Source organism: Acanthopagrus latus, chromosome 20, assembly GCF_904848185.1.
Source record: "Acanthopagrus latus isolate v.2019 chromosome 20, fAcaLat1.1, whole genome shotgun sequence".
NCBI classification, from domain to species: Eukaryota; Metazoa; Chordata; class Actinopteri; order Spariformes; family Sparidae; genus Acanthopagrus; species Acanthopagrus latus.
Genome location: NC_051058.1, coordinates 1,499,886 through 1,527,621, shown reverse-complemented (window position 1 = coordinate 1,527,621; position 27,736 = coordinate 1,499,886). Strand labels below are relative to the sequence as shown.

General features: G+C 40.4%; 1 protein-coding gene across 4 annotated transcripts in view; it reads right to left on the bottom strand.

Moving 5' to 3' along the window:
• The window catches only part of LOC119009647 (RNA binding protein fox-1 homolog 3-like), a 504,213-nt gene that overhangs the window by 318,645 nt on the left and 157,832 nt on the right, over positions 1-27,736 (bottom strand). For all 4 annotated transcript variants that reach the window (XM_037081113.1, XM_037081116.1, XM_037081117.1 and 1 more), the window contains exon 3: positions 6,398-6,458. In XM_037081113.1, the coding sequence (XP_036937008.1) occupies positions 6,398-6,419 (22 nt within the window). In that variant the 5' untranslated portion in view covers positions 6,420-6,458. The remainder of the gene's footprint in view (positions 1-6,397; positions 6,459-27,736) is intronic.

The following is a 27,736-nucleotide window of genomic DNA, read 5'->3' as shown; positions in this document are numbered from 1 at the left end:
GGCAACAGAGGACTCTCCACTTAATAACAACATTTTGAGAAGACAAGTTTCGTGGAGCTTTATAGGGTGCTAGAGAGGTACACTTCTTTAGGAAACTACAGAGCTGACGGCTATAGACAGAAAGGGCACATATAAGTAACTGAAGGAGACTTCCATTTAAATTTGTTTCATTATTGATTCTGTGATCTTGAAAGTTATGATTTTGGTGATGAGCATCTTAATTATTACTATTATTTGTGTCAATGGCCATAAAGAACACAAATATATTTTCATATTAAAGCTGCAAGCAGCGATGAACGGGCTGCTTGCAACTTGCAGTGTACATCACACATGCTGCCGTCAGGGTGTGCCACGTCGATGTATTCAGGGCAAGACCCTCTACATGTTTGAGCAACTTGGAGTAGCTGGCAAATTGTATGTGGAAGTTAATAATGAGTTGATGGTTTTATGGCGAAGCATCAAAATGGAACGTGCCACCAGGTGTGATGTAGGTGAAAGCTTTTGATATGTTTTGTCCACAGATGCTACTTGCAAAGTTTGTTGCAAATCGGTCAAATGGCCTAGGAGGAGTTCAAAAAAGTCAGTTTATCATATTTTCACAGGGCCTTAGTGGCTCATGGGCAAGTAGTCACCTGGGTTTCATGTCATTTGGACAAATCGATGTTTAACACTTTATGTTTTGAGCAAAATGCATGGGAAGTTGTTCAACTTGAGTACTGTTTGGAATATCAAAATTCTTTTTAATAACTTTTTTGTCAAGAGACTCCACACATGCTGTGTACAAAGTTTGGTGAAAATCAGTGAAATCGCCTGGGAGGAGTTCAAAAAAGTAGGTTTGCAAACTTTTGAAAATTTGCAAAAAAAAAAAAAATGGAGGTGGATATGGGCGTAGATTCAGCACAATTCAGTGAATGCGTGGATATAAGGTTTTTGAATGTGCGACAAAGTATATGTCAGTTACAAGCCAAAACGCTCTGTCCTCGATTATAGTGACATTATGACATTTTTCGGCAGGTGTGATGTATATTCCAAGTTTGATGAGTTTTGGGGCATGTTCAGGCAGCAAAAATGTGATAATTAGGGCCAAAAAAGTTGTCATTGGAATAACAATAGGGACCTCGCAGGTCGAGACCTGCTCGACCCTAAAAGGTATCCAACTCCCCAAGCATTATACACTGTACTTGACAGAGTGGAAAAACATCATTTATGTCGCAGTCACAAAGGCATGCTGGTAGCATATTCGTCAAAACACCCACACCCAGCATCTTCATAAAAAAAATCTCGCTGGCTTTTCAAGCTTCCTGCTAGTCAGACTTTGTTAAACTTGTAAGGTCACACTTCTGCAGCAAGAGAGAGCAACGCTGGCATCGTAATGAGTGGCATGGATATTGGGCAAAAAGAAAATGCTGTTGACAGCATCAGAAACTGTCAACGAGGGAATGTTAGCATCAATTGAGGAGGTGGTTACAGATGAGAACTTTAAGAAGTGTAACAGATTTGATCAAGCAAATTCCAATAGCTGACACGTCAACTATGAGAAGAGTCAGGTACCTTGCACTGGACATTCTTGAGGCGCTTTTGGCTGAGGTGACGTTTTTTGCCACGGATGAATTGACAGACAACAGTGATGTTGCACAGCTTTGCCTCTATGATTGATTCTTGGATGGGGAGTGTTTTTGGGAGGATTTCATGCCACCAGTGAGATTTTATTCACCAAAATTGCTTAATTCTTTGAGGAGAACAAGTTGGATTTGGAACTTGTCAGCATGCTGGTGATGGATGGTGAACCCTCGATGGCGGACAGGGAACATGGCCTGGCCGCTAGGATGGCGGCTGTGGCTCCGCAGCTGAGATTGATACATTGCCTTATCCGCCAAAGCCTTTTGTGTACCAAGCTAAGTGGTGAGTTAAAAGAGGCCATGGACCCCTATAATACAATGCACAGAAGTAGTTCTGCAATCACAAGACTGTATTTTTTTTTTCTTTTTCTTGAATATTGTGATAAATATCATATCCTGGACTATACATCGTGATGATCAGGCCATGAGTTTTTGGTATCATTATATTCCCATACAATATAATGCACAGAAGTAGTTCTGCAATTACAAGAAACAATATATTCACACCTGTTGACTCCTTCAGTATGTTGTTGGAATGAGTAAACATGTCTTCTCATATTCTCATTAAGACTGAGTTTCATGAACTGGCCACCGTACCAAACTCATTGAATAGCCCTGTTGGAAACCAGTGTATTCACCACAGGAGTTTTCATTCTTTATTCTGGTCAGTGTGTACACCCGGCCTTCAACCTATGTTATTAAGGCATTCAAACAGACCAGTTTAGATAACTATCATGGAGCATAAACTCTTGTAGACCAGATTACAGAAATAACGCTAATTGTCTCTTCAGGGATGAAATCCCCCCCCCCCCCCCCTTTTTTTTCCCCCTGTTATTTTATCGGATTATCTGGTAATGGGGGTTAACAAATCAAGTCTTATGCCACCTGAACTGCACAAGGTCTCATCTGGGCTGCCCAGATAATATCAGACATGTTTGGAGCAGCTGAAAATGCTGTAAAGCAACAGTAAATATTCTAGTCCTTGAGGCTAAAGTTAGCTGGAATGTTACTGTCAAGAGAAACTTAAAATCTCACATCCAGTTATTGCCAAGAATAGAAAACCTGTGTTGTCTCTGCTTATCCTTCTTTGACCTTCTGCATTAGTTTTTTTTCCCCTGCTGCTTGTCACTACAGCAAGTTGTTGCACCAGTCTCCATTTTGTTTATGTCTGCTTCCCCGAGAGATCGTGTCAGAGGGATCACAGTGTGAGCCCAGCTTTAGTCTGCAGAGTCACAAAGCCAGAGCGCTGATGCCACATCAACAACAAAAGATGTCAGGTCGTGGAACCAGTCATGATGAGCATTGTTTAGCAAACATATTGTGGCTTGTTGTATTGTTTTCAGTTGTCATATCGCGTTTGGGAAGACCTGAGTGAACAAGGTATAGAGAGGTTTTCGGTCTGGGTGATCTGCGGGAGAGAAAACCAGGGGCTCTATCTATATCATGCACTCAGCGGAAAGCAGCACACAGTCTCTAGTTTCAGACTGACACAGTTGGAATTTTCACATTCATTCCCCGCGTTTAGCAAATGTACTTGCACCCACCTGTGCGCCCCTGGGTGTTTAGGTCTTAAAATGAGGTCTGGTCAGGTGCACTGATGGTAGATTGCTATCTTGAGGCAGCAGAAGATGACAGCACCATAGACCAACAAAAATCTGGTCTAAAGTCAAACTGCAGTATCTTTCCTGATATTTAAAGGACGCATTAGATGCTCCTTCATAGGCACATTCACACCGTTCATACACTCTGATTTTATGATTATAAGGCTGCTTTCAGTTATCTTATACATTTCCATGAACACAGTCATATACCGTGACAACACATTTAATCAGCTAAACTAAAAGCTGTGGTTATAAACTCTCCAAAGGAAACCAGTCAGCAGTTTTAAATAATCGGTGTATCAAGTTTATCAGCTGTTGATAATCATCTCATGATAATGCATGTGGAGTTAGAACAGTCTCAATATTATTCACAAATAAATAGACATTCTACTTGTTGGAATGTAACTTGTTGGAATGATAGACACATTTGTTGCAAACGTGGGTTGCAAACCCAGGTTGTACAAAAACAATAATGGCAACAATAGCTATGATACAATTACCCCAAATTCTACCAAGATCATCACAGCCATGAGATGAGGCGCTGGAACGCAGCCCTCTAGACAATGATTGTGTTTCCACTGGCTGTGCCACAGCACGTCTCAGCAGCATCCAGGAACAGGCTCTCTGCTCTGCTCTGCTCTGTGGAGAATACTGCTGCGTCAATCAGCACAGAGCAGATCAAGTCAGACAGGAAGTCAGGCAGTGGAGCGGCCAGCAGACAATTTTCAAAATATAACACGGTGTGCCGACTCGGACCCTAGAGCACCACAGAGTCAGAAATATTAACAATAAACACAGTAAACGGACAAATAATGAAATGATTAATCTGTGTAGCATAGTCAACCCAGTAGGAATAGAGAAAACAAAGGGAAATAAACATGATCTACACAAGTCAACAGCATCAGGCAGCCATGAAGCTCCACTTCTGAAACACCCCCGGTGGGATATGAGTTTTTTGTGAAAAACGGAACAAAACAGCAATGCACACAGCAGGTAACAAATATCTGCACGGTGGAATCAAGGGGTTAGAGTTTCCTTGGTACTAAAGTTAAATAAAAGGCCAATATGGACTCCTCTATCTATACACATCAAAGTGATTTTGTTACAACAGATCTTGCACTCTATCACCAACAAACATCTCAACATGGAGCTTCAAAGAAGCTCCAACTCGCCATCAATGATCTTCTCTTTCAGCCGCTAGAAACTTTACAATTAGCTGCCATGTCAGTTTGATTGTGCTGCAGAGCCTTGATTGTGCCTGGAGCCCTGCTGTAGAACACTGATAGAGGCTAAACCAGGCCAAGCTGTAATTGATATTGTAGAGAGGGAGGAGGAACCGTGTGTGTGTGTCTGTGTGTGTGCGTTATTATAAATTCTTGTCACTCCCTCACAGTATACATTGATTAAACCAATTTCTACTATAAAATATTTCATGAGTGTGCTGTACAGTATTTGCTCTAAGTTGTTCAGATCATTGCCACTTAAAATAATAGTTTAATAAATGTATATACTATCCAAATAAATCCACAGTACGGTTTTCTATTTCATCCCCTTTGTCTGTGCAGGATTTTATGATCAAGCAAAATATTGAATTGAACCCAGTTACAGGCATACATTCCATGGACTCAGAAATGATCTGCAGTGGAGCGGTGTGAAGGCTACCGCATGGACTGTGTATATTTCCACAGATCTAAGCTAGTTGAGATTGATCTTTCCTGCTGTTATTAGATTGGTATTGATGCGCCAGTAGGACAGATGGCCACACCTACAGCCGGGGTCACGCTTCAGAAGCTTAAATTTAATCGAAATAATAATACATTTTTTATGATGAAGCTGCACAGAGGTTTGGAAGCGAGCGCTGAGTTGCAGGGAGCACGCAAGGTAACATTAGGACTGAGCGTTTACAGCCAGCATTTACGACTCACTAAAAGACACCACGCACACAGTGGAAACATAATGGCAAAACACTTTGTGCGAAACAACCGCACAACCACACTTCATCCAACATAGGGCTAAGTCTCAACCCAACAGTCAACATTTTACCAGAGTACTGAGTTATCTCTGCATTCAAAATGTATCGGAATGATTAACAACTGCGTCTGCATGCTTCACATCTTAGGGCAATCTACTTATTGATCAACAAACTCACTAGATTGTTCTCATCCCCCAGCCCTTCTTAGTCCAACTTTATTCTGAAAAATACTAAACACAGTGAAAGGAGCATCTACAGGCACACATTTCAGATAAAAGGGCCCATATAACTAGCTGTAAAAAGAACACCGATGCTAGTCAGTAAAAGATACCAGATACTTAACTATAGATAGTTTTACCACAGCAGGGCTGGTGGGGCTGAGGTACACTTCCTTTTTTTCAGCATTATTCAATTATTACAGAGGAAGGGAGAGAAAGCAAGAGAGGGAAACAAGCAAGAAGGATGGCAGAGAAGAGAAAACAAGAGAAAGAAGAAAGGTGGATGGATGGATGGATGGATAGATAGCTAGATAAAGAGAAAGAGGGTGTGCAGCGGTGTGGCAGAGGCAGGCAGAATTAAAGAGGCTTTTTTGTGGCGTTTAATATCCATTCATTGGCTGGACTGCTGACACAGTGAGAGCACTGCGCTCAGGATTTATAGCCACTTCTAATGGGCATGCCCAGAACCAAAGCACTGCAGTCAGCACATTCTCCCTCTCTGCACACACACTCACAAAGATAACCCCCGGAACACACACACACACACACACACACACACACACACACACACACACACACACCTTTCTTCTCATCACTTGTGGGGACATTATATAGACTTACATTCATTTCTTTGAGACTTACCCCTACCCTCACCTTATCCTGACTCTAACCCTTTGCCCTAACCTTAACCCAGGACTTTGCCTTAACATTTAACAATAATGGTAATGATTTTTGGGGTCCAGCAATTTGGTCCTCACGCAGTTGTTGGGTCCCAAACGTGAGTGGGAGACTACACACAAACACATACACTCTCTCTCTCTCACACACACACACACACCCACACACCTGGGTTATTGTGCTGTAGATGTCTGGTGCAGGTATCTGCAAACTCACTGCATGAGGAACATACAAATGTTCTCATATTGTGTGAGTCCACTAAAAACAAGAGGCACATGCAAATACATACAAACACAGACACACACTGACCTGCCCAACTGGGGGTCTCCATGTACAGCCGACTGGATGGAGAGGGGATCTTTTCGCTGCCCTGTTAGACAAGGAGAGTGAAGAGAGAAAAAGGTTAGCCATCAAAGGAAACGTTTGAACGGGTAGTTTGATCCAAAGGTGCAGTACATGACAAAAGCACCTGATTCAGCTGTTAAATGATGTTTTTAATTAACCAATTCAATTCCTATACATAGAGGACACAGTTCTACATGTATGAGTGTGGCTGCAGCTGACCATTTTACCATAGTTTGCAACGCTAGCATGTGAGACTTTAAAGGAGAACTTCGGTCAACTTACACATGCAGCTTCATTCCTCAAGCTACCCTTGACTTGCCAGTATCGAAGACGCGAACACATTTGGTCCAACCATTACAGGGCTCCGTGAATGGAGAGTTAGCACTGACAGCTAACAGCATGGGGTCAGAACTTTACACTGTGTTTTAAGCATCTTAACATGCTCCAAATCTCACCCCAAAAGTTATGCAACATCAGCAGACACCTCACAACACAGCACTGACTCAAAATGAATTAAAAAAGTAGTTAAAACAGTGTGTTTGTGCAAGTAGCTACATACTGGTTTGTTGACATCCGTGTCTTCTGGTAGCTAGAACAAACTAGTCAATCCGTCGAGCGTGCGCTTACTCCCCCACCGGCAGAGACGGAAACTTGAATTTTGCAGACAGAAACGTATTCCAGCATTTTTGTTTTTCTGTTCATAATGTACATGTCCATGTTACAGCCTGTCATGAGCCATGAGCCTTACACTAGCCTGTTAAGCACGCGCTCGATGGATATACTAGTTTGGTCTAGCTACTGGAAGACACGGATGTCAACAAACCGGTATGTAGCCCAGTAAGGGTTGCACCAAATGCGTTTGCGTCTTTCAGCGCTGGCAAGTCAAGGGTAGCTTGAGCAATGAAGCTGCATGTTTAATCGACCGAAGTTCTCCTTTAATACTTTACCTCCTAAAAAAACAACTGAGCAGGCTTTGAAAGGAAGTTGAGAACAATCTAAGTGACTATTATACACAGCTGTATTAGTCACACTTGCTTAAATTAACCACCCTGCAAAGTCCTAGTACTACAAAGGTTATACTACTTGTGTATGCTCATGGAAGGTGTATTTTGTGTTGCTGTTGTGTTTTATTGCGTTATATTTAAGTATTATATCTGGTCCAACAAGTTTATACAAGCAGACAAAATATTAAAAATACATCAGCTTTGAACTGAATTGTAAACCAGACCCACAAACTACTGTATATCATCCAGAATGATCACCACCTCTCTTAAACACAAACTGAGGATTATAACCTTCAACTATTTAGCAGTATTTTAGTAGTAGTATTTCAGTGGTGCGCAATTTATTTTAGGTCTGCTATGTGAGACAGCATTAACTTTAACAAGGTGTGGTGTGGAAACTATTACAGTGTATGAAACTATCACAGTTGCGAACTAGAATATCTGCATTTCCTAAAGAAAATGCATGTGACTGCTGCGTCTGCTGCTGAGTGACTCACATATAATGCAATTTACCTCAAAGGACATTAACATCTGGTGCTGCTGCAGCAAATACACAGTATTTACATATGCACAAACAATCACAAAGTTGTATTCCCAGGACACAGCAGGAAACAAAAAAAAAAAAAAAAAAAAAAACAGAAGGAAAAGAAAGATGGATCAATGAAAATGACACGTAAGATGTGATCCTGTAACCAAACAGCAGCTGTGAAAACTATTGGTGTTGGTGAGACGATGTGCTCAGACAGAGGCAAGAGCACCACTCAATGCTCAATGCTGTATTATGGTTATTAGTAAGGTATAATGTTGGAACGAGGTCTATTCTGATTAAAAATGCATGTGGTGAGCACAGGATGGAGGTAACTGTGTGTATGTGAGCATCTCTTAAATGGTTGGCATTAATCTTATCTATAGCTCTAATCCCTCCAATGGATGTGTGTGTGTGTGTGTGTGTGTGTGTGTGTGTGTGTGTGTGTGTGTGTGTGTGTGTGTGTGCGTGCGTGTGCGTGTGTGTGCGTGTGCGTGTGCGTGTGTGTGTGTGTGTGTGCGTGTGTGTGCGTGTGTGTGTGGTGTGCATGTGTGTGTGGTGTGCATGTGTGTCTGGGAGAGAGGTTTTGGTGAGAAGGAAGTTTAGCTTCATTCAGTTTAAAAGTTATAAGGACTGATACATTCTGCAAAAAGTTTGTATTTTCTGTGTGTTACTCAGGTGTGTCTGTGCATCTGTGCATGTTATGTGTGATTGTGCCATGTTCCAAACTTTATGGGGGTAGCTAACACCAAAACCAACTGAATCACCAAAATAAGTGTTGGCAAAGTATGTTTCTGCACAGCCACATTATTTAAATCACAAGGTTTGAAAAAAAAAAAATAGTCCTGAGTCCTTTAAGTCGCACTACATTTATTATTGAAAAAGGAGTGTTGATGAATTGAGTCTCACAGCCTGGGGAATGAAACTGCTCTGTGTCTGGTGATATGGTAGCGGATACTTCTGTACTCGTTGTCAGAGGGCAGCAGGGTGAACAGATAGTGGCTGGGATGGTGTTGCCTTTTAGTGTAGTTTGGACTCTGTGCAGACTAACTCCACTTTGAATCACCTACTGTGGAGCCTCCCTGTCCTGGGCTGTGATGAACCATGACAGTTTGTGATGTTTTCATTCCAGTTAGGATGTTTTGTGTTGCTCCACTCTAAAAATTTACCAGAATCTGACCCTGGTACTTAGCCCTCCTTAATGTCCATAGGAAGTAGAGAATTTCTTTACATTTTTAACCAGGTTGGTGATGTGTGATGACCAAGATAGTGTCTCAGTGACTCGAAGGAATCTAATTATGATCACCTGCTCCACCTCAGCTTCACTAATGTAAAGAGGGGTGTGTCTTAGCCTCCTGCTTTCTAAAATCAACAATCAGCTTGTAAATATGTCATGTTGCAGAGTGTTGTACCTAAGCCCAGAGTGTTTAGTTTTCACAATCTCACCTATGAGCTTCATGGGTGAGATTGTGTTGAATACTGAACTGAACTCAACAAACAACATTCTGATGTAGCTGTTCTTATTCTTCTCCTTATCAAGGCACACAGACCAGCTGGTTAGGATGAAGTTGGGCTGGGGGCTGTGGAATGTCTTGTTAAAAACACCCAGTTATGTTGGCACAAAAAGGATGGACATTGTCCTGTGGTCTCCTTAAAAATATGCAGTAGTTTCACACTTACGAATGCTAAAACACAGACTCAAACCATGGTCACTGGCTCGGCTACCCTGTGCCTAGAACTCCACCACCACCCCCTCCACCCTCTGATGTCAGTCAGGTAATGAACATTTCCTGGATGACATCCATTTGTTTATGATGTACAGTAGCACTTACCATAACCTGGATGACTGACAACCTTCATCAACTTGGTACACTGACTATGACACTTAAAAAATGTAATGTATCTGGTTTGCAGATATGCAAACTGTTAACATTTTATCCAGACACCTAGGCTGTCAAATCATGAGCAAAGCAACAAAAGAATAGGGAACATATAGAATCAAAAAGGTTAGAGTAGGAACAAATCCAAATAAAATAAGACAAATATGAAGTAGAGCTGGACAAAAAAAAAGAAACCAATTTATCCATTCAGAATGATAGTTCATTCACAAAACAATAGCAAACAGATTATCTGTCAGCAAAATGTTTAATATTCTTTTCATCTTGCCCTTACTCGAAGCAGTAGCAGGCTTATCAACAGATAATTTAACAAATATAGACAAAATGTCCACAGCACATGCATTTATCCTCCTTAATACTATTTCCCTCCCCTGGCAGTAGACTCCCAGCCTCCATCTCCACCCCCACTGACGAGTCCCATAGTTCACTTTTCAGTCAATACACCGGCCATACCTGGTCACTCCTTGCACACAGGGGTTTGTGACTCCATACCGCTATTTACAACAACGCCACAGTGGTGTCTTGCCCTTCCCCATCTACTCTGTCCCCACTGGGCTCTCCCCCTCCATCCACACTCTTTATCGGATACTCAGTTGTGAAGAATGTTAGGGAAAAATCTGCAGCAACATTTTGCTTCCTGGGTTCTAAGCTGATTGATATCATAGACATATACAAAAGATTCTGAGCATCCTGACCGATCTCCCGCTACCACAAGATGTTGTCCTTCAAATTGGGTGCATTGTTATTCCCAGCCAATATTCAGAAATACCAAAAATCGAACTTAAGCAAACTCCTCGGCTCTCTCACAGCCCAGAGTAAACAGCTTTTTGTTTCTGGTCCCCTCCACCCATTCACCCACTCGCACATGTTTCCATGTCAGGCTACAGTTCACCTGTGCTACCTGCAACATAGCCTTGTGGATAAGTTCAATCTCTTCTGGCAACACCCAGCTTTATTTTGCTTGGAAAGCATTCACCCACATGGCCTTTGCTAACGCACTCTTACCTACAACTTAATTTACAAGATCTTGAACACACCCTTACCCTGAGTACCAGTGCACTTACTCCCCCTTGTGGCTAAGACTGCATACCACCCTGGAGAGTACAACAATATTCCCAGTTGGACAATAGCTACAGTTTCCAGGTATAAATAAGCAGGCCACAGAAAAATCTTTCAATACTACGAAGCTGATCCACATTTCCTGTAAACCAAGTTTCTCTGGTCCTACTTCAATGAACCTAAAACCAGCTCTGTTTGACATTGTGCAAATCATTTTTAGACCTGGCTGGACACCATAAATGGGAATGGAACTCTTACGCAAGCCACCCCAACTAGCTTCATGTTTGAATATTTAGCAGGACTGAACAAAAGGAGTAGTGTTTTTCCTTGTTGAAGAATATATTTATTTGCATGAATATGTCATTTGGGGATTTGGGGATTTTTGATCCTTTGAATATCTGTCATTTAAATTGGAAATTAAATTCTCTGCAACTATTTGATTTTCAGTCGTATACAGGCCACCAGAATACTCACCACATTTCCTTGATGATTCTGCCGAGAAGCTCTCAATTATCTGCACTGATCTTTTGTCATTTACACATAGATACTGCTGATGACAAGGACACCGCTGAACTCTCTGCCCATACCCAACACATTTGATCTGACTCCAATCTTAAAGTGCAAGGCAATCATTCTTTTCTGAAATAATCAACAAGAAAAACTTGCACATTTCATTTGCTTAAGTTGACAGATTAACCAATCCTCCAGACCAAATACCACCGATACTAATTTCTGTCAGCAAATACTGGGAGACTGCATCATTTTAAATGACAAAATTCAAGACATAGATATACATATACGGCATAATATACCAAGCCGAGAAGCACCACCGCTACAATCTTCCAGATTCAAATTAGTAGGCATGCAAAAAACCTTGTTATGAAAAATCAATTAAAATTGTTATTTCCAATATCAATCCATCCAACTGTGATGTCACCAAGTGCTTATGTACTGGCGAAATGTTGGGGGAGTATGGGTTAGGAGTATTGATTGATTGATTGATTGATTGATTGATTGATTGATTGATTGATTGATTGATTGATTGATTGATCAGCCTCGGTACCCGTTCTTGGGTAAAGTTATTGAATAGGTTATTTACAAACAGCTTCTTAATTATCTGGTGATGAACAAGTGTTTTGAACTGTTCTGAAGTGGTTAAATCATAACTTTATGGAGGAAAGTACTTCTTGTCATTGCTAACTGTGTGTCACAAGGATCAATATTGGGACCATTTTTGCTCAATATTTACATGCTCCTGTTATATTAAATCTAACAAGTTGCTTACCAGAATTACACAAATTTGCATCTTACCAAAACCTGTTGACTAATAACCTATTGATTTCCCCTGTAACTGAATTGAACAAATCAATAACTAAAGATAAGACAACTGTCAAAATGTCAAATCTCAAAATCACATCACAAAATAGCACAATAGCAAAAATAATAAAATAGCAATATGCCCAGGTGCAGTATCCAAATCACTGTAGCTACAATTTTGGATAAAGGTAAAATGTGCGAGAAAATAGTTGTCATAGACCCTATCAAATGTCACGTAATGATCTTTGTTGTTATATTTAATGGTCCAACATTGTGATTTTATTTACATTCTACATCCCAATTCTTTTGGAGTTGTGTTTATATGTTGGTTAATTTGTCATTTATTTATCAATTAACTGACAAAAGCAGGGCTGCAGCATACTTTTCATACTTTTGGCATATACCCGATATCTTCTTGTCACCTCCTCAACCTATAGTGTTTCCAACTCACAGAATTTACTTGGGCAAGCCGCCCAGGAATATTAACAGCAAGCCAAGTATATTTGGCGACCAAATTAAATATTTTTTGTACAGTGGGGCAAATAAGTATTTAGTCAACCACCAATTGTGCAAGTTCTCCTACTTGAAAAGATTAGAGAGGCCTGTAATTGTCAACATGGGTAAACCTCAACCACGAGAGACAGAATGTGGAAAAAAAAAACAGAAAATCACATTGTTTGATTTTTAAAGAATTTATTTCCAAATTAGAGTGGAAAATAAGTATTTGGTCAGCTACAAAGAAGCAAGATTTCTGGCTGTCAAAGAGGTCTAACTTCTTCTAATGAGGTCTAACGAGGCTCCACTCGTTACCTGTATTAATGGCACCTGTTTTAACTCATTATCGGTATAAAAGACACCTGTCCACAACCTCAGTCAGTCACACTCCAAACTCCACTATGGCCAAGACCAAAGAGCTGTCGAAGGACACCAGAGACAAAATTGTAGACCTGCACCAGGCTGGGAAGACTGAATCTGCAATAGGTAAAATGCTTGGTGTAAAGAAATCAACTGTGGGAGCAATTATTAGAAAATGGAAGACATACAAGACCACTGATAATCTCCCTCGATCTGGGGCTCCATGCAAGATCTCACCCCGTGGCGTCAAAATGATAACAAGAACGGTGAGCAAAAATACCAGAACCACACGGGGGGACCTAGTGAATGACCTACAGAGAGCTGGGACCACAGTAACAAAGGCTACTATCAGTAACACAATGCGCCGCCAGGGACTCAAATCCTGCACTGCCAGACGTGTCCCCCTGCTGAAGCCAGTACACGTCCAGGCCCGTCTGCGGTTCGCTAGAGAGCATTTGGGTGATCCAGAAGAGGACTGGGAGAATGTGTTATGGTCAGATGAAACCAAAATAGAACTTTTTGGTAGAAACACAGGTTCTCGTGTTTGGAGGAGAAAGAATACTGAATTGCATCCGAAGAACACCATACCCACTGTGAAGCATGCGGGTGGAAACATCATGCTTTGGGGCTGTTTTTCTGCAAAGGGACCAGGACGACTGATCTGTGTAAAGGAAAGAATGAATGGGGCCATGTATCGAGAGATTTTGAGTGAAAATCTCCTTCCATCAGCAAGGGCATTGAAGATGAGACGTGGCTGGGTCTTTCAGCATGACAATGATCCCAAACACACAGCCAGGGCAACAAAGGAGTGGCTTCGTAAGAAGCCATCAAGGTCCTGGAGTGGCCTAGCCAGTCTCCAGATCTCAACCCCATAGAAAATCTGTGGAGGGAGTTGAAAGTCCGTGTTGCCCAACGACAGCCCCAAAACATCACTGCTCTAGAGGAGATCTGCATGGAGGAATGGGCCAACATACCAGCAACAGTGTGTGAAAAGCTTGTGAAGAGTTACAGAAAACGTTTGGCCTCCGTTATTGCCAACAAAGGGTACATAACAAAGTATTGAGATGAACTTTTGGTATTGACCAAATACTTATTTTCCACCATGATTTGCAAATAAATTCTTTAAAAATCAATGTGATTTTCTGGGGTTTTTTTCCACATTCTGTCTCTCATGGTTGAGGTTTACCCATGTTGACAATTACAGGCCTCTCTAATCTTTTCAAGTGGGAGAAATTGCACAATTAGTGGTTGACTAAATACTTATTTGCCCCACTGTATATTGTTCTATAGAACGATGCCTGAGTGCTCAATTAACTAATGGACAGTTTGCCTTCACTCTACACCTGCTGTCTGCTGATACTCACACATGCTCTGTAGACAAACTCACAGAGTGAGAGAGAGAGTTTCTATTCCAACCCCCCTCTAAAGCCTCAGATTGTGATGCAAGCTCTCCTATTTAATGTAGGACTACTAATGCCATTGTTTCATAAAAGCTTGCTTGTGCATCTGGTGGTTTTGTCTGTACGTGCATTAGGGTGGACAATTAAATTAACGCTGTGTGGGCAAACTATCAAAGCCATTCTGAAGGAGATGGCAAGTGCTGAGTGTTTGCGACCAGTTTTGGTTGACAAAGAAAACAGCAGGAGTGCTGTTCTGCAATACCATAAGAATGGAAAAAAAACAAAGGAGACAGAGCAGTGCTAATGAAAGATGCAACTATATAACAGCACCTGAAGGACTGGCATGCTTTAGTGATGACAGCTCCAAATTCAGCATCACTTAAGTATTGTGTGTTGTTGACCTAACAGACATTTGTGATTCTTAAAGTTTCAGTTGATACTAAAATACTAAACGCGCTGAGCTTGACACACACTACACAGGTTTTGGTATATTTATATAGTATAGCTATAATAGCTATGCCCATAATGTTATTTTTTTTTTGTTTTCCTGTGGTATCAAAAATTGATATTTTGCAAGTTATGGTATCGATTATATAAATTCCAGTATGGTGACAGCGCTATAGTTCCAGCGAGTCTGACCAGCAAAATGTCAGATTTCAGTGTCAATACTTGTTTTTAAACTCAGGTTTTACTTTTAATGTCAGATGTTACATTGGACACCAAATTTCGAAGTCAATGTGATAACTCAATACTCCAGGACCTACCCTCGCTTTTCTGATTAAATCTTAATTTTGATTTCAAAATATCCATCCATTTAAGTGTGCATGGTTACAGTTTATTCACTGTAACCAGGATCACCTTTGGCCACAGCACTGATTTTGCAGCGCCATCACTACATTCATGAATGTTTTAGTGTGTAAAAATTAATGTGCTTTACTGGGGCTGCTATAACATGGAACTGGAGGACTAAACGGATTCTGATAGCACTGGAGTCACATCCAGTCACAGCTGTCTTCTTTGTAAACGCCGACATCAAAAATACAAACATGTGAACAGTAAATGCCATCAATTGCCACCAGTGAAGGATGGAAATGGAAATGTCTCCATAACGGCTGAAAACCCCTATAGGCGATGTGTGCACATGCCACTTTACTTTGGACTATTTTCTCAACGAGAACCCTCCCAACAACATAAAAAGCAGGATGCACTTCAACACTCAAGCTCAAGGAAGGACTGATACCAAGTTCAAACTCGATACCTGTATGTTTTGCCACTACTTTAGGTTACTGATTATCTTGTATCTTTACCTTTGCGTTAGCACATTGCATGGGTAATGAAGAAATTGTTGCGTGCTGGAGCAAGGTTGTTCTATTTAGTATTAAGAGGCAGTCAGGGAAAAGTGTGTGAACACTAAGCCCTGTTTAAAGTAGATTAAATAACCAGAGTAATAGATTAGTTCAAGTCAAATCAAATCAAATAATATAAAAGGGGTCACAAGTGCTGAAAACTGAAATCATTCAGCCCTCAAGATCTACACAGCTTTGTATCCACACCCATTGTTACATTGCAGGAAAGAGCTTTGAAAACTGTTGTTTGTATTCTGGTATTCTGTTTTGCTTTGTTAAGGTTTTTTTTTTTTTTTTCTGACAAACTGTATATGCTGCATGTAGTGTTCTGAAAGTAGTTACCACATTGTGTACACTATAAAAACCTCATCTGCCAGCAGTGTAATTAAAGTGCCTCCATGCCTGATGTTGCTGCCTCTAGCTCTGACTGACTAGCAGGAAGATAAATAGCAGGTTTAGGACATGCAAGGTTGGGAGGAATTAAACAAGCATTCATTCTAACTGGCCATCATGATGTCAGATATCACTGAGTGGAGGGAGATGTGATGTCAGGACCCACCAGTTTTCAACAGCATCACTACTTTGTCAGATAAAGTATTACTTTCCAATTAATATAAGGAAAGGGATTACTTTTAATGTGTGTATCTGAATCTGTGGTGTGTGTGTGTGTGTGTGTGTGTGTGTGTGTGTGTGTGTGTGTGTGTGTGTGTGTGTGTGTGTGTGTGTGTGTGTGTGTCAGGGCTGAGCACCTCGACGAGGGGCCCCTGGCAGGTGACTGGGCCTGATTCCATTAAGCAGCCAGTAATTTGGCCAACGCTTAATCAAATCAACTTTAATACCTCCAATCAAATTACAGCAGCCTCCAGAGAAGAAGAGATGGAGGGAGAGATAGAGGGAAGTATGGAGACAGGCAGTGCTGGCCCAAGCCTTTTGGGGGCCCTAAGCAGAATTTGACCCCCCCCCCCCTTATTTGATATGTAAATAATAATAATAATAATAATAATAATAATAATAATAATAATAATAATAATAATAATAATAATAATAATAATAATAATAAATCGAACCAAGCAGCTGTTTAGTTCGCCTATGCCTCGGGCCGGCCCTGGAGACAGGAAAATGAAGACTGAGATGCAGGATGCTGTGGATAAAGGTGGTGAATCTACTTACACTTGCAGGTAAATCTGAGTGAGACAGGACAATGAAAGAGAGGAAGAAGATAAGACAATGTGAGGAATGTCAAACGTGAGGAGATCAGAAGAAGAAGCTACACAGATAAAAAGATGAAAAAAGAGTTTTGACATTGACTGCATGTCAGTCTGTCCTCCTAGAGGGAGCCCTCCTCTGTGAGGTTTCTCCCATATTTTCCCTGCTACAAGGCTTTTTTTTAATTCTGAAATGTTTTTCCTTACTCAAATCAAGGGTCTGAAGACAGATGATGATCGTTCAGTGCACAGATTGTAAAGCCCACTGAGGCAATGTGATTGTGATTTTAGGCTATATCAATAAAATTGACTCTGCTTTTTAGGAAAGTGAATCAAGGAGTAAAAAAATATTGCAAATTAAACTGGCCACTTCTATTGTAAGTGCTGATCTCATATGAAAGATATTCAGTGTGTTTGGTGATATATTTACCTGTGAGTGCCATCCCACAAGTACCCTGCAGTTTTTAACCATGTGTTTGAAAGGAAATATAACAAATTCTCATTCAATAAGTGAATGTGGATCATCTGAAAGTGAGCAAGAGCCACAAACACCGTTGAGAATTTATCATACTGCAGAAAACAATTTCAATTGCACTGCATTTTGATGCAGATATTAATAAAAGGTTTTGCCATCAAACAACAATAATGATTATTCATTAACAACGTGAACGATTTTAAGTAGTACAAGCTTGAGATTTGGCCATTGTGGTTCACGTACAGTTAATCGTAATGATTGTCGACCATGACGACGGAGGCAGAGGCAGATGCAGCGGTAGGTAGCGCCTTTAAAATGTAGTTTATTTTTGTTCTCTTAATTGTTGTTGGCTTTGTTGCTGAAACACATACTGCTTATGGCTGATACATTCCTCAGCGCTGCAGGGAAAGTGCAAGTTTTGGATTAAGAGCAGCAGACTTTGAGACAATCACTGCCAACAGCATCTTGCAACCATCCAATACGGCCCAAGGCAGGTGAATGGGATAAGAACCATGTTAATCCAGTTTGGACTGAAGGCTGCGGGACTAGAGCGGGACTACAGTGGACTACAATAAAGGTTATTGAAAGTTTAATATGTATGAAGATGCTGACCATGTTATCACCATCTTGTTGTTGCTGTTTACATTTAAGCAGTTGGTAATTTAGAAAATGTACAACATAATTATTTCTTGAATGTATAAGTTTATAAATGTTGGAATCCGCAGATGAAGTTTTTCATTGTTGGTTTCAAAATGGACTCTGAACTTAAGTCAGTTCCCAAGAATTCCCTAGTCTCCACACCGAGGTGCAAAGACTGCCAGGAGACCCCGTTTTCAGCTTCTATTGGCCAGGGAGACAGACCAACACTGACCTGGTAGCAAAACTCCAGCTCCTTCCATTGTTCTCCCTTTTCTCAGCTTTCTTCTCCCTATGGTCTGCTTTGCACCTCTTCTCTCACTTGGCTCTTCTTGGACCACCCTGACATCAACAGCTGGGCTGCTGGAGTTCGAGCATGCCCACAGAACTGGGCCTAGATAGCAGACATTATGGCTTAACTGTTAAACTTGGCTGATGTACTGCACGTGTGCTACATCTATGGGCTTTGTCCCCTGGTTGAGTGACAATTTTATCTCTGTGTAGTCAGGTCATTGGTAGTTAGCTCTGTAGTGAAGCTATGTTTCACACAGACTCAGGGTCTTTGTACTTGTCTGAAACTGGCACCGTGTCACAAACACGCTTCCTTCAGCCTCGACCATATCGCACCTTTGTGTGATGTCAGTGAATACATAGTGTCAGCACCATCATTGTTTTTTGATTTTCGGTTTCTGTCCTATCAAAGAAACATGTGGTAAGGCGCCATCTTGAAGTTGACCCCTTGCCATGTTGTAGTTCCCTTTGCTCAGCCATTTTGTTCATAATTTTACTTTGTTCATGCCATTCAAAACCCTTGCCACCATTTTGCTTGCCCCCCCCCCCACCCCGCCGATACACACACACACACACACACACACACACACACACACCTCACTCATCTCTACTAAACCCTCCTTTTCTCACTTCCATCTCATTCAAATATTTGCAACAGTTCTCCCAGCAGGCTTTTCCGAAGCACAGCCTTGCAAACTCTCCTGGTGGGGCAAGATGAATAGTTGCGGCACCTAGATGTATCTCAGCACCACTTTTACTAAACCGCATGCTGCAAATGTTAATGAGAGCTCCCAAATGCCAGCACACAGAGGAGATTGGCCTGTTAAACAGACAGTCACTGATGAATAACAGCGTGTGCGGCTATGATACACTATGAGATCACTGGCAGAAAGTCAAAGGCGAGGAGAAAGTAAAAAAGTAATAAAGGAAGACAAGCTCATAACCAAGAACAGGAAAAATAAGGAAAGGGTAGAAACACAAGAGAAAGATATAAGACTGCATGTGAACAGGAAAATTAATGACAAAAGCAATAAAGACAAACCTGAAACATACACAAAGAGCATGTGTGTTATGTATATGTAGATTGAAGGCCCAATAACAAAAACAAAGAGAATTTGGAGGGAGATTGCTGATGGCAAGGATGTAAATATGAAAAACAATTAAGCAAAGTCTCCAAAATAAAAGAAAACTGAACAAACAGCACGCCAACAAAACCATGCATAAATAATCCCAAAGAGCACAATGCTTTACGTCCAATTTGGTTTGATTTAAGAAAATGTAAGAAGTCATAAAAGCTGACAAGGATGTTAAGCCACACCATGAAAAACATCTTGTTGTATGCAAAATCATTCTCAATCATGGAGGAAGGGAGGGAGTAATCTTTTGTTTATTTAGGGATGCATAGTTATTTTGTAGGAGAGACATCACTGTTTGGTTTGTGGTTTGGAGGGGAGAAGCTTGAAAAGTTCCTGATGGATGGGTGGGAGGCTGGATTTTACAGGAATGATGAGAGCTGAGCTGTTACAGCTGCAAACCCAGCTGCTAACCAGCAGTAATCTTGTAGATTTCATCTTGCGTTTTTGATAGCTAGGATAGGACTTTTTTTATTTTCAGATGTACACATTATTGCACAGTGGTCCTCAATAGGCTATTTGTGGCCTCCGAACTGTTATTCCTTCACTATGTGTTTTGGTTGGGTTGGCACGTGTATACCGGGACTTGTCTCCATGCCAACAATACACAGACAGCTGGGTCACTCACTGCGGCAAGCACAATTTTTGATTTTCACTTTTGTTTTTGGAGCAGTTCGCATAGTGACATTTTGCAGGCTGTAGGAGCCTAGACTGCATGAAAGTGGCGTGTTCCAAGTTCACTGCTAAATGAAAAGTGGACAGTGAAAATCAGCAATTGGAAGAAGAATGGACTGAAAAATGTGCATCCATTCTCCCTCCAACCAGCAGAAGACCCATGTGCTTAATATGCCAGGAGACTATAGCTGTGATGAAGATTTCCAATTTGAAATGGCATTATGAATTTTGAAGAGACATTTCCTTAAAATTCAGAGGTAAGAACAACAAAAATAAAGGCACTGAAATTGTCATATCAAGTTGCGAGCAGGATTCTTGTCACATCTATGACACAACAACAAAAAGCAACAGAGTGCTCACTTAGAGACTTTTTATTTTAGTTTGTATTTGTGTTGTTGTTTTGAATGAAAAGAAAGGGCATTTTGGTTTGTTTATATATATATATATATATATATATATATATATATATATATATATATATATATATATATATATATATATATATATATATATATATATATATATATATATATATATATATATATATATATATATATATATATATATATAAAATACAGTATTATTGCACCTGGCAATACATGGACCTTTGAGTCATTAAAAAAAAAAAAAAAAACTTTGTGGGCCCTTGTGGGATTTGTATTTGAGTACCCCTGCTGTTGAGTGATACTGGCTACTGATGAAGATCCCCACCTGACTGTCCTTAGTCTTTCCACTAAGGTTATTTCACAATGAAATTCTATGTACTTTGTGGATAAATCCTTTCACCGATTTCCAGTAGGTCCATGTGGGTTTCTGATACTGGTGCAAGCACAGTGTTGAGGGTGGGGTACCAACTCCAAATATAGATGTAGCTTCACTGAATTAGCCAATTTGTGCCAAATTTCAGTGCCTAAGAGCACATCTTTACAGTAACATTATAGAGATAGAGATAGAGTGAGACATCTCCCCAAAACCCAAAATTCCATACCATCATCCTGCTTAGCTTATCCAAACAGTCTCTTTTTTTTTTTACCAAGTCCAAAACCTTGAAATGATCCAATAATATGTGAATTGTGCACAAACTATGAGGAAACATTTGGGTATGCGTTATTTCATTCCTGCTTCGATTTTATGTAACAAACCCTTTGTTAAGTAAGTTTGATTTTGTAAATGATAACTGCTGACCTAAATTTGCTGTAGCTTCAGCTTTACTGTTTAACATTAAGCCTTAACATAATTCAAACTGGCAAGTTATTTATAAATGTACTCCCTGCACATCTTTACATGGGGTCACATTTGGAGCCTGTCTCAAATGGCCATTCAAGGAACTGCAGTTTTTTGGTACTTCTGCTTAGATTACATTTTAAGCAGCGGTTGCACACACTGCACACTGCCCTAATGCCAAATCTTCCCAAGTGTGTTTCTAGCTTTTCCAGAAGTACTTCATGTTACTAAAGTAGTATCAAGTGTTTTGCGTGTAATCTGATAAATTGCTTCCAGTAATGTCACCCAGTGGCTTAGTTCCATTGTGATTAATGTGGGCACCAGGTTTTGAAAAGCTGTCCCCTGGCCAAATACTGTTAGACACATTATTATTATTATTATTATTATTATTATTATTATTATTATTATTATTGTTGTTATTATTATCAATATTGATTCAGCAGAACTAGAATTATATCCCCTTTTTCTTCTTCCTTTTTCAAAACTCGTTGCTTATATTACCTACAATACAATCCACTGAGAGACATCACTGGAGGCCATTTATCAGATTACATGCAACTTCCTCTGGATTTATACCACTCTTTTCACATATGTAGTAGTACTCCCCAACTCCATAAATACACTTTCATTTGCAAAATGGGTGGATTTGCACTTTTAAGAAGCCATTTTCAACACTATATACACATTTCAGCAGAAACCATCTACAGCCGCCACTCAATGGCTCGTGCTTGCACACTATAGCGAGTTGAGGTGTATTTTTTGGCTGACCTATTGTTTTCCACTTACATGCTTAAGTGCGCAGTTGGGGTTTGGGAATGTGTCAAAATGGCTCTGAGCACACGGCAGTACTGCAGCTGGACAGATCCAGTGCAGACAGTGACAGAGGACTGCAGCAGCTGCTGTTGTGCAGCTGAAGTGCTGCTCTTTCACTGCACAGTGGGCGAGTCAAGGTGTCTGCCTTTCAATACTCTCAAACCGTAAGAACAACTGTTATATGTTCAAAGTATAACGTCAACAATGATTTTGCTGTTGTGCGGCATATGTGTTCTTTCTAATTTATTAGGAATGTTATTAGTGGATGCTTTAGAACACATATTACCACTAGCACCCCAGGAGGCATTGCATTAGTGGTTTATGATGTGTGATAGCCTCTCCTGATGCATAATTGAAATGTCTCAAAACAGTTCGTTGAGTTTTGCCAGGTAGCTGGTGATTTGGTTCATAATACAAAGTGTTTGAATAAACAGGTGTGATAGACTTTTCTTGGAACGCAAGAGTGACGAGTGACTTGTAGACTAGATCATCTGAGTAGAGTAAACTACTGTTGGTGGTCGTTTTAGAGAAAAAATAAAAGAAAAAAAAACATTTGAGGACAGGAAATGATTCTGTGCACTGGACTGTCTCTCTGTTGAGATCTTTTCCTGGCTGATGTTCACAGTCCCACATATTTCCATCTTTATGGTTGACTGTCCCTACTTTTTCAAGACCCACAGTGTGCAGAATGGCCGTTTCACTTCTCACCCTCGTTTATTGTGCCAGGTCCACATAAAAGCTTGATTGTAGCCATATACTGCAGTATGCTTGGCTGTGTGTTATGGCCACTGATCTTTATGTCTCCCTGCACAGGAGGAAGACCCCAACCTCAGCAAAACATCAGCATTCATGCTTGTGTGTCTGTGTGTGTGTGTGTGTGTGTGTGTGTGTGTGTGTGTGTGTGTGTGTGTGTGTGTGTGTGTGTGTGAGTGTGTGTGTGTGTGCATGCATGCGTGCGTGTGATGGAACTATGCCATCACAACCACCACCACCAGTCCATCTGCATACATTTTCCCAGGGGATGCATACAATAGGAATACTTTAAATGAGGCATGCATATATGGATGAAGCACCTCTCGCGTCATACGCAGGGCCCTGTGTGTTTTCCTGGTTGCATGTGTTTTATTCTCTCTTCTACATGCCTGGTGCTGGCAGTTACGTAATTAAAAGTGAAGCCGAGGAAACTATTGAAAAGGTGGGTGGGCATATGAAGATGGAGTGGGATGAGGAGGTAGTGTGAAGTTGTAGGCGTCAGACATGATTAACCTTTGGAATAATTCAGGGATCCGATTTGCTGTAAACACCTGAAATGAAAATAGAGAGGGGGCAGGGAATGGGTGAGGAGTGAAAGGGGCGAGACGAAAAAGTGTGGCATGATAATGTAATGAGTCCCACTGTGGGTGTGTGGGTCAAAGCATGTACCGCAGTTTTACATTGTTACGATCTGTGTGTCTGTGGATGTCTCTTTGGAAACATCTGAATTCCTCCATGTCCAGTGGACAAGAGGTAAGCTCCCGTCTCTGAGAGGGTGAACTCTATTTCACGGGTTAGTGCTACAGTGAACAATGACAGCATCTAGCCTCTTGGCTTCATGAATAACCCTCCCCATCTCACAAATACTTTATTTTCAGTTCCGTCTCAGCAGCGCTATCTCCGGCAAAGCCACCACTTTGGGCCACGGGGGTAGTTTTTCCAAACAGCAGCCCAAGTCAGATGAAGCTTACATAGAAACTGCAACCAGAAAAGCACCATTTTCCCCAGACGGTCTGTACCTACTATATTACCTGGCTGTTCCAATATCCTAAAGACTTTAATAGCACACAGAGGAGGGAGAACACAGGAAAGGAACAAGCATGGCAGGTTGCAGAGGCAAGATTGTCACAGATACCTGACCAGCAACAACTACCGCAAAAATTTGTTTCATTCAGAATGTAACCACATCAGTGTTATAATATCAGAATGTTATGATGTCTGCAATGTAACAGGTTGAATTTGTGTGAAGTTCATTGTTCAGTCTACAGTGTCTACAATTCACCGTCTAATACTCTCAAAGTTCTGTTTTGTCCATATTGGCTGCTTGTGTAGTGTGTGGCAGTGTTTCCATAAAGGCAGCGTTGCTGCTGCAGTACGGCTCCTGCCTGCCCTATCTGTCTTTCATAATTAACAGTGAAGATTATGACATGAATTTCCTTTACCCCCATTGAAATAGCAAGAACAGATACAGGCTTTAAGACTGCAGTGAAATACTGTGATGTTCTCAATATGATTGTCTATACATCCTTTTTCATGAGACCTTCCTTGTTATGTGCTTGAGACGGGCTACTAATGTTGGCATTTCAGCTGATTTAAACTGCCAACATGGTGCCAAATTAAAAAGCAAGACATTTCGTAACACACACAGCGAGTGTGTCCAGCTTGCCTCAAGGTCCATATATAACAAAGGGGTTGTACAAAGTAAAATATTAGTCTCTTCATCAATTAATGTCATTGAAAAAAAATCTAATGAATGCTGTCCTGGTGAGAATGTATTGAGGAGTCTGAGGAAAGAATCTGCTCTAGTTTTTTTGTGTGACTACTGATCCTTGCCAGGGTCAACAGATTGTGGCTGTCAATTAATATGATTTGGGTTATACTGATACAAAATATATATTTAAACATTTTAAAATATCCTCAAACGCACTTAAAAAATGCTAGGACTGGGTGACAAAATATTACAATATTCTTGACAACATACCTCACTTGGGAAATATTTTATTGTATATTGTTTACAATATGATACTTTGACAAAATATTAGCACTTTTTTTTATTTTATTTTTTTTTATTTTTTTTATATAAATCATCAGTATGTTTGTGAAATGACTAAGTGGGTAAAGGTAAGTATTACAATACCCTAACCCTCACCCAAGCTTGCAACAGAATGGTCACAGTGATGGTGACCTCAAAGCTGAAAACATATATCATAAAATATATATCAAATTAGCTATGTTGTAAATGCATTACAATGCTGAAAAAAGCATTAATTCACCAAAATTAACAATTTAGTAATAACCATTTAAATTTGAAACAATCACACATGTATTAAATTATATTAAATTATGTATTAAATTATTTCATTCACATCATTTTCATTTGAAATGAAAAACAAAAACAGTTTAAGAATACATATTTACAATAAGGGTTACAAAGGGTTAAGTCATGTTGGGACAGTAGCTGTGGACTAGAGACAAATGTTGACAGTATCTTAATGCTTACTAATGTATCAGTTACATATTATTAATGCTTATAATTGTATTAACAAATGCTAATATAATATTTATAAACTAATACTGTGTAGTTAATACTGAGTACAAAAGTATTAGACCTCTAGTTTGTATTGTTTCCAATCTGGAAATGTTCCGTTTCTCCTCTTGTAGTTCCTCTGCTAACAAGAGCTTGGCATGGAACTTCAATGTTCTTAAATGTCCTTTCGAAATAATGCACAAAGCATAACCTTTCAGGCAAAACTCACTAAGCAACATGTTAGTAAAAACAGAAAAATGATGAAGTTACTCGATTAGTCTCATTACAATGGTCTCTTGCAGAAATGCAGAGTTTTAGAGGATGGAATTCAGTCCACAGGGGCAGACACAAACAAACACCTGCAGTGCTTTCCACACAACTTCTAGGAGTGCTAAAATTGCTGACCTGAGAATAATCAAAGATAGCGTTTTCAGCTTGTGTCAGTGGTAGAGGGAAACAATGCAAGACTAATGGGTGGATGGTGGAATAAGTGGGTGTGTGCACACATTTGTGTGTATGTGTAAGTGTGCATGCATGTGAGAAAGCATGTGTCTTTGTTGCTTGTGTATTTGCATGCACAATAATCTTCCAAGGGCTGTTATCTTAATGCTAAGTCTGGCAAATGTGTTCATTAAACTATGAATTAATGCACGTTCAGAGGGGCTCGAGGTGGAGCTGCTGCTAACTCAGGCTAGTACTAGCTTGCTAGAATATTGCAGGCTATAAAAAAGGATCGCTGTATGGTGGATTTAAAATTCCCAGAGGCAAATCCTAAAAAGGACAGTGGATCGACAAGTCCCCTTATGTCCAAACACTCCACCTGCAGTGTCACTTTAACATTAATCAGATTAATAGCCATTATTATCATGGGCCCTTGTATCAATGAAGATACACAGACCCAAGAGAGAAGATGGATATAGCCCAAGTCAGATATTGTTGTGTTCTCCACTAAGTCTTCATTATTGAATATTGAGATGATTTTCTTTTAGGGACACAGCTTGTGCACTAATGCAATATGTTAGTCATGGTCAAATTGCAATTGAAATTGTATTTTGTTTTATGTCTGCAAAACCATACAGATCTGCTCTGCAAACCGAACGTTGCATTTTTGCTTATGTATTTAGCAAAATAAGCCAAAATCTAACCCTCTCTGTCACACACACACACGCAGACATGTGTATGTGTAAGAGTGATACATGGCTACAACCCATTTATAGTGAGTGAGGATGAATTTATGATTATGGGAAGGGGGCTGAGAACTTACATGTTCGCTGTTGTGAACATGTAGCCCTCCCAATTCAAGTATGATCGCAAACATAAGCACACACACACACCAGCATTCGCCTCAGGTATAAATCAGTTCCAACCTGTCATTGTGTGTGCTTGTGTGTACATTTGCTGGTGAATGCTTTGGTGGTATGTGTTGTGTTTGATTGTAAGTAAGGGAGAGGTAGAGCAAGCGTGAGGAGTGAGGCATAACAGTGTGTGTGTGTGAGTGTGTGTGTCGGGTTGTGTGGTGAGATGGACACAAAGCAATAGGGAACAAATAACCTATTAGGTAGTGCTAGACTCTCATGGGCAGTGTGTGTGTGTGTGTGTGTGTGTGTGTGTGTGTGTGTGTGTGTGTGTGTGTGTGTGTGTGTGTGTGTGTGTGTGTGTGTGTTTGTGTGTGTCAGAGATGGCAAGAGGGCTCTCTCGCTCTCTCTGTGACATGACTGGTACACATATAAAGCCTCATTCTGCTGACGGTCGCAGAAAGACACAAAATAGCGACACGCACACACACAGACACACTTTCACACCCCTCCTCCACTCGCCCATCCTACTGCCGTTGCTTTATTGATTCTTAATGACACCGGAGTCACTGTCATGGATCTGCTGTGACCACTCCGCTGGCTCTGTTTCATTATATGTGGAGAGAAAGAGGCAGAGGAGCACAGAAATAAGAGGCACATGTGAGGCCGCTTGTGTGTGTGTATGTGTCTTGTGGTTGCCTGTGGAAACACAATAAACCCTATAAGCTTCCTAATTGTATAATCCCACCATCAATTTAATTGAGAACATTACAATAAATGCTCATTTAGGATGACATATTCTCCTGAAACTGTGAGCCACTGTCCAGCATTTTATGGATGAAAAAAATAGTCCTTCTCTCTAAATTGTTAA